Source organism: Gekko japonicus, unplaced genomic scaffold (genome assembly GCF_001447785.1).
Source record: "Gekko japonicus isolate JY-2015 unplaced genomic scaffold, Gekko_japonicus_V1.1 scaffold862, whole genome shotgun sequence".
NCBI classification, from domain to species: domain Eukaryota; kingdom Metazoa; phylum Chordata; class Lepidosauria; order Squamata; family Gekkonidae; genus Gekko; species Gekko japonicus.
Window position 1 is genome coordinate 195,347 of NW_015173699.1, and position 13,282 is coordinate 208,628.

General features: G+C 42.6%; 1 protein-coding gene across 1 annotated transcript in view; it reads left to right on the plus strand.

Moving 5' to 3' along the window:
• SLC38A9 (solute carrier family 38 member 9) overlaps positions 1 to 13,282 on the plus strand; it is a 55,635-nt gene that overhangs the window by 36,854 nt on the left and 5,499 nt on the right. The window contains 3 exon segments of the mRNA XM_015423219.1: positions 5,712 to 5,825; positions 8,310 to 8,369; positions 8,372 to 8,463. Coding sequence (XP_015278705.1) covers positions 5,712 to 5,825; positions 8,310 to 8,369; positions 8,372 to 8,463 — 266 coding nt within the window.

Sequence of the window (13,282 nt, forward strand, 5' to 3'; positions counted from 1 at the left end):
AAGAGCCATGCGGGGTCAGACCAAAGGCCCATCTAGTCCCCCTATTAGTTTTCTTGAGCAATCATGAAGGCAGGATTTCTCTGTCCTGTTGTTGCACATATTTGACTTGGTCATATATATGCTATTTTGACAGCTTCTTCTTTGTTTTTGCTCATAATAATGTAAGAGCCATGCGGGGTCAGACCAAAAGCCCATCTAGTCCCTCATTCTGTGCACAGTGGCCAACCAGCTACCTTTAGGGGGTCCACACACAGGAAGACTGCAACAGCATTTAAGGAGGCCAGTGGCTCCTTACAGCCGCAGCTCTGTGCTGCCTTCTCCAATTGCCTGGTTTAAACCAGGCGGTGGGAGAAGGCAGCCCAGATGGGATCACTGTGCCTGTGGAGAGCCAGTCACTCCCCGCAGGCACAGCTCTTTGCTGCCTTCTCCTGCCGCCCGGTTTAAACTGGGAGAGGGCAGCCCAACTGAGATGTCTGTGCTTGCCGGGAGTCTCAGCTTGGTTTGAACCAGGCTGTAGGAGAAGGCAAGCCCAGCCCTATGATTAGGCTGGTATTTTTTTACTGGCATTTTTCAGTCGGGGTCTACTGGACCTGAAAAATTTGGGGATTTCCAAAAAATCCCAGATCTGAATACCATACCAGGAATTTATTGGGAATCCCGATTTTTTTTCTGGTCCAATAGACCCGAACTGAAAAATACCAGTTTAAAATCACACACCCCTAATCAGGAGTATAGAATGCCTTCCACACATACAGAGGCTAAGACACATGGGGGTTCTTGTGCTTAGAAAAGAAAGGTCTAAGGACATAATAGAAGTACAAAATATCACAAATGACCTGGAACAAGTAAATGGAGAACACTTGCTTGCTGTCTCATTTTGCATCAGAACCGAAAGACATCTAATGAGATTCACACGGCGGGCATGAAGGAAAGGACAGAAACTTCTTAAACTGTTTTTATGGCACTGTTTCACATGAAGAGCCGTAGAGGGAACAACAACACCTCAACACTCTCTTTGTATCACTATTTGTAATTTTGCAAAATGGTTTATACTCTTCTTTCTCTTGCTGGCCCTGTGAGGTAGGTTTGCTGCTGTGTTAGGGAAGCTGTGAGAGAGACTGGTCTGAAGCCACGCAATCACTACAGAGGAGGCACATGTACAGGCAGCTGTTGCTGTTGACGGTTTGCAGGGTGGCACCTGTAGAAAGGCCCTGCTCAGATGACCACAGTTGTCACAGCAGGACATAGGTGGAGAGGCAGTCCTGCAGATATGAGGATCCAAGGAGTTTTTATGGGATAGTCAGTATCTTGAATAGAGCTTGGTAACTGATGGGCAGCCGGTGGGGTGACTGCAGAATGAATGTATGAATGTTCCACCTAGCTCCTTGTAGTAATTGAGCTGCAGCTTTCTGCATCAGCTGGAGTCTGCATTGACTTCAAGGGGAAACCTATGTAGAGTACATTACAGTAGTCTAGTCTCAATGTTACTGTGGCATGGATCCAGGAGTAAGTTCAATGAGTCTTTTTTGTGTGTTTGGTGGAAGTGGATCGAACAATTCATTTTTGCTGCATCCTCAGTCATTTGGTTTCAGGAGAGAAACATATGTTTAAACCACTTTTCAGCACACTTTTAAAATGTTTGCCTTCATCCGTAATTTGTGATTTATAACTCCAATTAAGCTCAGCCTAACAGCGCCATGGTTCTCTTATTATGCTCCTTTTCTCCCTGCGGCAGTTGTACTGAATGCTGGCATGGTCTTTGCTTATTTCTTGGCCTATCATTAAAGCTTGTGAAGTTTTTTCCTAATGTCAGGTGGGAGTGCTCTGAGGAAAAGCTATATGACTCATCCCATTTCCTTCCGTTATAGCAGCTGAGATTATAAGCAGCTACGCTCAGTCCTTTGAAAGCTACTTCATATTGCCCTACCATGCCCTTGACCACTTCCTCTATGAAATCAATAGTGATGCATTTCATAGATATCGCAGAGCTTTTGTGGAGAGTCCTGAGTTTAAGGCTTCTTATTGAATCTCCCTCCCCACTTCCTTTTTTCAGTGGTTTGGTTCTTTAAAAATTCCACTTCCATGTAGTGCTTACACAATGTCTTGGACCAGAGCCATTGTTTTATGATGTGTTTGTACAGCTCTTTTACATGGTGGGCTGCTGATCTGTGTCTAGGATTCTAGACAGTGACACAATGCATTTCAGTAACGGCTGTCCAAAGTCTGATCGGTCAGCGAGTTGACTCCTGTTCCCTGCATCTTGTTTTTCTTCAGAAGGGAGGCTGAAAGCCTGTGATTAACCGGTTGCCTGTGAAAAAGGATGACTGCCCTCAGGTGACCATACAAGGCACTTGTTCCCCTTTGCACTATCCTCCCCTACCCTCCGGCAGTTTCCACCTCCTGTACTAACATTAGCACAGATTCAGGTGGGGCAGCCGTGTTGGTCTGAAGCAGTAGAGCAAAGTGTGAGTCCAGCGGCACCTTTTAAGAACAACAAATAAATAATAAAATAAAGCTTTGTTGGTCTTAAATGTGCCACTGGACTAAAACTTTGTTCTGCATTAGCACAGTTACTGTTTTCCTAGCTGGAAGGCCATGGCAGAAGGGAGGCTACCGACCCCCACAGCAGCAGCGTGTTGGAGGAGGAGCAGAAATAGAAGAAAGCAGGGGTCATTTCGTAGAAAAAGAGGTGCAGGAGCTCATTAGCATAACTTATTTGCATATGCCACGCCCCCTGACGTCACCGGAAGTGTGTCAGAAGGCAACACCCACCGCTCAGGCTCCACTGGACTGTTTTGGATTGCTAGCTATTGGGGGGGAACGTGCAGATCTGTCCTCGCAGAGGAGGGAGAACTGGTACCTGAATAAAACTTGGTCTTAAAGGTGCCACTGGACTGTTTTGGACCGGGGGGCTGGGGGGAGCTCTGCAACTTACCTGGCTGCTTCTTGCTCTGACTGAGGACTGCTGGGAGCAGGGGGTGGGGCTTGTTGCATGTGCCCGTCCCCTGGGCTCTTTACTGCCGGAGCTCCGCTCCTGTGCGCTCCTGCAGGAAATGACCCCTGGAAGAAAGTAATTACCCCTCTGAAGATATATCAGGAAAGGTAGTTTGGTCAAATGTTGGCTGTATCAGTGTTGTCTTGGTGCTGTCAAATTCCAGAAGGGCAGCAGTGGTAGTCTCCTTTACTGGTTTTTGTTTTTGTTTCAATCTTTCAAATACTTATCTAGTCAGTAGTTTACAGGCTGGATCCTATGAATGCAATATGCTATTTATAGTTATTGGGATTTTTCAGTAGATGTTACATTTGCACTCATGCTCATTCATTCAGGTTTCTCCTATCTTGTATTTTGACTGTTTTCCATATGGTATTATGTTTCTTTTATATCACGTTTTGGATCCCCTGACAAAGCTACAGCGAAACACAGAGGGGCTTTTTAATGTTCCCTCCATAGATTTTCACTTTCCCACTGCACTTATCAGCATTTCTCTTTCCCATCTTTTGTCTTGGATCCTATGGACCACAAGGAAGCTTACAGGGGGAACTTCCTCCAGTAGTCTCCTGTGACACCCTCCCTTCAGAAGCCATTTTCTGAGAGTTGGAGAGCCCTCCTAGCAACACCATGGGTTGACTTTCCCTTTTCTTCCTACAGTCCCCAAGCCTAATGGCGTTTCATGGAGGAGAATTCCTTGACCACAGCAGAGGGTTTACAGATGTCTAAGGAGGAGACTGGGGGAAGGCAGGGAAGATCCACCTCCATAAGCTCCTTGCACTTGTGGCTTGTAGGACCCAAACGAGTGTGTCTGTAAATGTAAAATTCTGTAGAATTAGACATTTTGCTCAGAATAGGAAGAATCTCTAGTTCTCGTAAATGTGGAGATGCATTTGGAGACACCCTTGAAGCTTCATATACGGCTCTTCATCTGGGTTTTGTTGTATGTGTGCATCCTATGTGTCTACAGGCCCCTTTCTTGTACCCTCCAGTCAAATTTTAAATTAACTCCTCTTGCTAATGAAGAGCTTAGTTTGCAGAAATATTGTGTTTTAATAGTGTGTGTTTGCAAAACCGGCCCAATTAGAGAATGATCTGTGTTGGTAATTAGTGCTTTTATTTATTGTCTGTGCAGCAGGCAGCTCTCCTGCGCTACTTGAGAACCCATTTCTCCAGTTCGGATACTGTGAATGTTTTTGTTTGTGTGATAGACAGAAGGAGAGACAGACAGTGTCCAGCTTCTGATGAGCCATTGTACAATTACATTATATAGATAAATTGTTCTGCTTTATAGAGCTCACTTGATTTACATATTCCATTAATTTTGCTTTCTTTTAAAGAGCTAAAATGTGCAAAATTTGGAAGACTGCAGTTCTTTTCTTTTCTTTTTTTTTGGTACAGCTTTCCAAGAAACATCCCACGATTCAATTTAACTGAATTCAAAGTAAAAATTCTTAGGACTGCAGGCCTTTCTTTGCCTAATAATATGTCTATACAAAACTTTGGGATGGGGGATGGGGACACTGTCTATAACCTACCTTGATTGCTGCCCTGAGATTCTTATTGCATATGTTTTAAAAATTAGCATGTATAGATATGGGGGGGGGGATCCTGCTATGTTGCACAGAAACATAGCCACATGCATGAATCATTACTTTAAGGCAGAGATGGCTGCATGCTTTTACTTGCAGCTCTCCAGGCTGGCTTGTCATTGACTTAAAGTTCTCTGTGCTTCTTGCAGACATTAGCTAGGCCTTGTCTACTATGGCTTACATAAAGGCAGCCCTGATTTGGAAGTGTTTATGGGTCTGCTGTATCGGAAGTGGAAAGTGGGCTGCCTTATAGGGAGGTGTCTCCATGAAGCTTGAGAGAATATCATAATCCTGGGAGGTTTTCAATCTGCTGTCCAGAATGATGGACAGTAGAACATAGATGTGAAGGTCCTCCTTTGGGTTGCTGCTGTCAGGATTGTATGAAAGTCTGAGCTGCCTTTTGGTGATGTGGGAAGCAGACCATTTGCCCCTCACTACCCCAGCATGTTCATACAGTTCTTGTGATGTTTTGCACTTACTAAATCAAAAGAGATAACCAAGTATATGAGATGCCGCCATATCACATAAACATAGATACTTATGGAGTAGGATTGTGAAGCTCTTTAAAGCTTGCAGATTCTCACCACTAGAGATTAGTTTAGCAATAGTTGTGCTAGTAATAGTGCTTGTTTCAGTGCTGTTTCAGTATTCCAAAAATAAAAAAGAATTAGTTCAAGGAGAATACTTAATGGTATGGCACCTGTAGACTATTTTTGTAGCAGAAGGAAGTTTGTATTACTACCCCCACCACCCTATATATATTTTTTTCTAAAACCCATTAACATAGCTTAATTAGGTTTTTTCATGTAATAAACTAAAATTAATGCTTTGTTGAGACTGTTAAAGTAAATTGCTTTTTTGTAATATTGCACATTACAAGAAAAACGTGTTTTTCCAAGAAATCAACTGTATCCACTTAGTAGATACAGTCTGTCCTCAATTTTTCCCCCCTAGTTGGAGACATTTAAGTCATTTCACATGTGGCTCTGTTTACATGGAGGAGCAGGGACAGCAAATTGAAACAAGGATAACTGCATAGTCAAGTTCAGAAGTGGGATGCTCTCTTGTACCTCATGGTTAACGTCCTAATTGTGCTGACTTACTCTTTGTTTTTTGTTCCTTAACCATAGGTGAGAGACCTTTCCATCGCCTATTTTCTGGTGGGTTTGACATACCTCTATGTTGGGGTGTTAATTTTTGCTGCTTTTCCATCTCCACCATTGACCAAAGAATGCATAGAACAGGTAGGTGAGAACCTTATGGCTCAATGAGTATCCTTCAGTATACTTGTAATTTAATGCTGCTACATTCCTTGTTCTCCCATTCTTTTTCCATTGATTTGGAATGGATATTAAGAATGTAAGAAGAGCCCTGCTGGATCAGATCAATGGTCCATCTAGTCCAGCATCCTGTCTCACACAGTGGCCAACTAGTTCTTCTGGCGGGCCAACAATAAGGCCTTCCCTTGATGTTGTCTCCTGGCTCTGGGATTCAGAGGTTTAGTGCCTCTGAGTGTGGAAGTTCCCCTCAGTCACCATGACTACTAGCCATTGATAGACTTATTATCCATGAATCTATATAATCCCCTTTATCTGTTTAATCTGTGCCCATCACTACATCCTCTGGCAGTGAATTACGTAGTTTAATCACTCTCTGTGTAAAGTAGTATTTCCTTTTGTCCACCCTGAACCTAGTGCCCATCAGCTTCATTGGATGCCATTGAGTTCTAGTGTTTTGGGAGAGGGAGAAAAATGTATTTGTCATCTCTGCCCACCCCTTGCATAATTTTATAAGCCTCTATATTGTCCACACTTGATCCACATATTAGCACTAAACCAGAATTGTGGATAGTGCGCCACATAAATGACACCAGATTGGTCCCAACAGTATAAAGTATTAAATGTAAGTTGTCTCCAATCTATAGTTAGGTAGTTAGATCACGTCAAAGTGGGGCAGATGTTTTTGGCTTTAGGTTGGGATTGTCATAGGGGCATCTTGCTGCCTGTTCTAGATCTGTTCACAAATTCCAAACAATAAAAATAAACAAAAGAAAGAAAGAGCCAAGGAGGTTTTAAGGGAATGATTCAAACAAAAGAAAATGCCAGTAGAAGACTATTGCAGATCACTGCTTGATAACTGGCAGTAATCAATACCACACCAAGCAGGAGTTTCTTCCCCTTCTCATTCAAGAAGATCCAAAAACTGCTGGCGAAAAACAAACAAGAGGACTGAGAAGGAGCAGGGCTGTGGTAGAGCATCTGGTTTCACGCAGAAGGTCTCAGGTTCAGTCTCTGGCATCTCCAGCTAAAAGCATCAGGTAGTGGGTGATATGAAAGAACTCTCACTGAAGCTCTGGAGAGCTGCTGCTAGGCAGATCAGACAGCACTGATGCTGGGAAACAAATGGTCCGACTTAGGAAAAGGCAGCTTAAATAAAGGGCTTTGCTCAGTGGCCGAGCACCTGCTTTGCATGCGGAAGATCCTGGTTCAGTTCCTATCATCTGCAGGGTTTTTGTTTGTTTGTTTTTTAAGAATTGGATAGAATTTGAAGAGGTTAAAGACCTCTTCTGAGATCCTGGCTAAACAGAACTGACCTTGATAGATCAGTGATCTGACTTGGTACAAGGTGGCTTCAGGTGTTTAAGAGGATCAAAGTGTCCCAGTTGATTTGAGCAGAGTTAATAAAGGGAAGAGAGGAAGATCCAACATGAGATAGGTTGACCCAATACAGGAAGCTATGGCCCTCAGTTTGCAAGACCTGAGCAAAGCTGTTAAAAGATAGGATGCCATTAATTCATAGGGTTGCCATAAGTTGGAAGTGACTTGATGGTACTTAGTCCTCGTGCGCAAGCTTGCGCGCGCACACACATAATAATAGATTTAATAGATTCAAACAACTAGCTGAAGAGATAAAAGCTTATTGCTTTGGCATGCTAGCGGTTCTTGCAAATGAGTGTTAGCTCAAAGACTAACTTACATGGCCTTTTAACTACAGTCTCATTCACAACAGTGGTCACTATGCCAAACAAATGCCCCCATAATGGTTGTCATCATCACTTTAGCTGTTCATTTCAATCCACCCTCCACCTAGGAAGATCAAGGGGCAACGTTCACTTTCTTTTTGTAGGTACAGATGCATTTTAAAGATGTAAATATTATGTGCCAATATAGATAATATCTCTCTCTGGGTTCCCAGTGGCTGTGTGAGAATTGATAAACAAATATAAGATCAACAGTCGTGTTAGTCTGATCCGCAATCAACAGTCATACGACTTATAAGAATTGCTGTACATGTATTGTGCTCTGAAGCATTACAATATGATACACAACTTAATAGAATATAAACCAAGGTACAACGTCGTCTCCGGATTATTTACCAACGTTTCAAAAAATTGAATCTTCTTCAGGAAATTTTATAGAGGTGCCAAAGCTCTCATTTTCATAAAAGCTAGACAACAAGTCTTAAGCATATCACGATTCAGATAGGACGCTGATCTCAATTAACACGCAGTGTTTTTTTCTGGATCCTAGGCGTTTATCTGTTTTAGTCGTGTGTGTCCAGATTTTTTGTGTGAGAACTGAAACATATTCTAGTGCTGACATTTTGTTTGTGTATTAATGATGACTATATTGGGGTCCGCATTTCTCCTTGGGCATCTTAATAGCAGATGAAAATGCATAGCATAACAATCTGTCATTTTTTTGTCTCATTAGCCTTTCCTCTGTTAGAATTTTTTAGATAATTTCCCCAGTGATGACATCTTGTCATTTCTTGGACGAATATTCCTGCTATGCTGTTCCAGATGATGACTGTGTACCCACTGCTTGGTTACTTGGCACGAGTTCAGCTTTTAGGACATGTTTTTGGGAATGTTTACCCGAGGTAAAGACAATTTGTGTCTACATACTGTACCAGCTAACTCTCACCCACCCTTCCCACCTTGAACACAATACCATTGTTTGTTTTTCGTTTATCAAGGTGACCCTTTTAATAGTGGGGAATGATGGCTTCCACTACTTGTTTTTGCAGACCACGAACTGCACAATGTTTTGAAGGACTCTTGAGGAGGTGCAGGTTGCCATTGGCAAATGCGCTGATAATATTAGGAGTGAAACTACTCCACAAATGGCATGCTTCATACCAGACTTCTGACTCTGGGTACTGGTGCCCTAACTCCTGTTTCCAAAAGAAAGTATCCCTTTAGTAGTAAAGAGTCTCATACTTGGCTAGGAAGTCCTCATGGGCCATCCGGTTGCAACAAAACCTTCATGTAAGTTTTTCCATTGAGCTGAGAAAAGTGTCTTAAGGAGTAAATAGAAACCCTGTTAGATTCCCTTTAGACCAGAGTCACTGCCTAGCCTTCAGTAATAGGAAAACAAGTCCATGAGAATCCTAAAGTCTTCTCTTTTGAGAGTGTCTTTAGGAAGGGTTCTTTGACACGGACTCCTAATGTGAGACAACTTCCTAACTATGTTTTCAGTCAACACATTCAAATAAAATGGTCACGGTGCAGATGGAGAGAAGTAAATATAAGTTGAAAACCATATCTATGTCAACACTGCCAGCTACAGCTTTCCAGCTGCTAGCTAGAGTTGTTGTTTGTTAGTTCACATTTTTCTCAGTTCATCTGTCCACACATAGTTATGTTATTCATTTGTGACTAAGGGAACTAATTTGTAACCAGGTATATGTTCTACAAGATGCTCCACTTACTTAATAGCCTTGTGGCTATTTATAATCCAATATTTGTTGACTATATCTCTGAATGGTAAGTGTGTAGCTTTTTAGTGGACCTTGTTAGGACTGTATTACTCCCTAAAGAAAGGATAAGTAGGAATCCTACATCTGTAGAACAACATGGCCTGAAAGCAATAGGTTACGTTCCAGTCCCTAAGCACAGTTGCATCCTTCTAAGCCCACTGACTTCACTGAGGGGCTAGGAATCAAGAGGTACAGCATCCGCTTTGCATGCAGCATGCCCTAGATTCAGTCCTGAGCATCTCCATCTAAAGGGATCTGGTAGAAGCTAATGTGAAAGACCTCTGTCTGAGACTCTGGAGAGCTGTTGCCCACTAGAGTAGATGGTAACGACCTTGGTAGACTAATGGTCTGGCATAGTCTGAATAGCAGGATTGTACTGTCACTTTGTTGGATCCCTTCTGTTCAGGGAAAGGCTCCCTTAGATCTAATCCAGTGCATTAGTTCCTACTATTTGTCTTGAAGATTTATAGTTCTGAAGAGATGGAGTCAAGGAAAGGTGGTTCTGAAAATATTTGAAAACAGTCTCATGTCCCTGTCTTCAAACTTTCCTTGTCCAAATTGCTTCACCTGCTGAAATCTGTAAGGAAAATTTACTGTCTTCATCTTTAAACTCCATCTTGCTTCTTATGGTCTGCCATGAATCTCATAATCCTGAAAGACCAAAAACATGCAGATGTGAAAAATTATTGTCTTATAGTTACTGGCAGTAAAGTTTTAGGAAAAAATCGGATAAAACCAGATAATTACATTATTGGAAGAAAATTGTAGTCTAATCACCACACTTTGGCAGCAAGCTGAGAACCCATTTCGACTTCAAGGAAGAATTAAGGAATTTGTCCCCTGCCAGACACCAGTTTTCTGACAATTGGTTTTGTTGAGAAACACATTGTTTCTGTGTTGTTTTTCTAAATAAGGTCTGTTTTGTGTCCAGAAGTTTAAGATGCCAGATACGAGAATCTGCTTTCTGGTATAGGCAGGTCTGTGAGACTGTGTTGTCCCCATGTTCTTGCACGCATATTTGCTGTGACTCTTTTGAGATCCAGTTTCTGGACGAAACTGCTGACATCTGCCATGACTTAGATGCCATGTTGGTTCAGTTCACTTGCAGAATGATATTGTCATACAATCTAGTCCTAGTTGCAAGCATGATTTTCATTTGCTGAAGCCTGATAAAGTCGATGAGTCACTTAGAAGTGTGTGTCCCACCGTATCTATAAATGTGAAAGGATGGGGGGATGCTTACCAAATATCACTGTAGAATCTCCATTTATATTGATAGAGGCACCCTGCAAGTCACCTTTGGAACTACTGAAGCTTGATTGGTGCTGCTAGAAACCGGGTGGAAGTGTAAATTAGTCTCTTGCAAGTCTCACTGAAATATGGTGGATTGCACCGTCAAAGCAAAGTAAAGGTAAAGGTTCCCTTGCTTGAAAGCCATTTGAATCTGACTCTAGGGTTGCGGTGCTCATCTCCATTTCAAAGCCAAAGAGCCAGCGCTGTCCGAAGACATTTCCGTGGTCATGTGGCTGGCATGACTAAACACCAAGGCGCACGGAACGCTGTTACCTTCCCACTTAAGTGGTACCTATTTATCTACTTGCAATTTCTTGCTTTCGAACTGCTGAGTTGGCAGAAGCTGTAGAATCTCCATTTATATTGATAGAGGCACCCTGCAAAGTCACCTTTGGAACTACTGAAGCTTGACTGGTGCTGCTAGAAACCGGGTGGAAGTGTAAATTACTCTCTTGCAAGTCTCATTGAAACATGGTGGATTGCACCGTCAAAGCAAAATCCTATGCCTATTTCATTGTGATTTTCCACATAAGAACCTTCTTACCTTCCTGAGAAATTCTCCAACTTTTTAATAACACCGGCATCTTTTCCTTTATTAAAGATGAAGTACTTGTTGGAGATTACTAGTTAATCAAATATGCCGGATACGCAAGCTTTTTGGTCTGCCCTGCTCCCTACCCAGAAGAATTCACAGCAACCAAACCTACCCTTTTGGGAATGCCACAGTGACAAGCCCTCATGCCTGGTGGGACTCTTCTCCCCAAGTGATGGAACCTATGCAGCTGGGCCATAGACCAGCTGCTTGGGAGAGCCCTCTAGCAGATCTGGGTCCTGAGGGCTCAGTGCAGGCTAAGGGGCAAGGAGGCACCAGAGGCCAGTTTTCAAGTTGAGTAGCCAGAGAGGCAGGAGTGGGACATACACATTCTTGCTGTCTGGAAGAAACTGATTGATTGAGCCTTCTTTATAGTCAAGTGCCAGATAAGAAAGCTTTTACTGTACCTTGATATAAATATTCATGTAAATATGTGCATGTTCAGTCTCTTTTTAAAATAAACTGTATTAAGTGAGGCCATGTCCTGAGAGCCAGTTTGGTGTAGTGGTTAAGAGCGTGGACACTAATCTGGGAGAACCGGGTATGATTCCCCATCCTCCTCCACATGCATCTGCTGATGTGACCTTGGGTCAGTCATAAGTTCTTTCAGAGCTGTTCTCTCAAGGGCAGTTCTTGAGAGAGCTCTCTCAGCCTCACCTACCTCACAGGGTGCCTGTTGTGGGGAGGGGAAGGGAAAGGAGATTGTAAGCCACTCTGAGACTCCTTCGGGTAGTGAAGGGCGGGGAATAAATACAATCTCTTCTTAATTAAGGTTGAGTTGGGACCTATGCAAAATGCTTACTGGAGTGAACATAAGGTGCACAGTGATTATTACATTCCCATGTGTGCTTTGCTGCTTTTAATGAGACTTGCATGCAGGAGGCTCTGCATACTGTCTTTACTTCTATAATATGCAGTTGTGTGGCAACAAACTCCCTTCCCCCCATATAGGGAATTTTCCGATATCTTAAGCAAGGAAGGTAAGAAAATGAAAGTCTAGGAGCTCGGTCAGACTCCCTCAACTATTTTCACTTGGCTTCTTCCAGCCAGGTAGGTCAGTACCAACTCAGAGGGCTAGATATGTCCAAGGCCACCAGTAATTCAGGCTTTTCCATACTTCCTCACTCTTTTTTGCATGCTGTGCCAAATCATGTACTTATTTACTGCACACTCTCCAAATGCCATTCACCTGGTAATTATTTTTGGCATATAGTTAATTCCCAGCACTCAAACAAGAGTATTCTGTTACCAGGAAGCTGTGAGTCTTCCCCAGGCTAGCTCACCCATTGTGATTTATCATGCATGAGTACAGTTGCGTTTGTTCCAGGAACTCTTATCGAATAGTGTTCTGTGATGTCAAGGTGAGCAGTAGAACTCTCCTCCATCCCTCCTACCTGGACCATAATACTTTGTGAATGGCTTCATGCTATAGGAGCTGTGTGCTTTCCTTGCTGTATGAGTTCAAACTGCGAAGCAGCCACCCAGCCTTTGAAGAAGAAGAAAAAAACCAGCAGTTCTACTCATAACAATGTTCTGAATGTGGTGGGTCGCTTTGTGGTGTCATACCCAGTATTATTATGAAATGACTGTTTGACTATGTCAATTTTAGTTTTCTCTGTGTGATATAAATATGAGACTTGGTTAGTTTTCTCTAACCTTGACTGAGATACCAGTTTTGATTTTTAAAGGCTTTTTTAAAGGGAGTAGTATTGCTATCCACTACAGGTGTGCTTCATTCTTGCTTAACAGTACAGGAAAACTACAGAGAATTATGGGGTGTTTCATTTCTAGACCTTACCTAACCCTTAATCAACCTTTCCTCCCAGGTTCACAGCTGGGCATGCTGGAAAGATGTCATTGAGCAACTGTAGATGGCCGTCCATCCAACCGAGCAGACATTCTTGCTATCTGTAGTTACCCCCAACCCCCCCCCCACACACACACACACAAAACCTTGCCAATTTTAATTCCAATGCCTACTTATTTTTGTGGTCCAATAAAGGTCCTTGTATATTTGCTGCCCTTGTGGTACGTTTCTTTTAATATAGTCGCTGG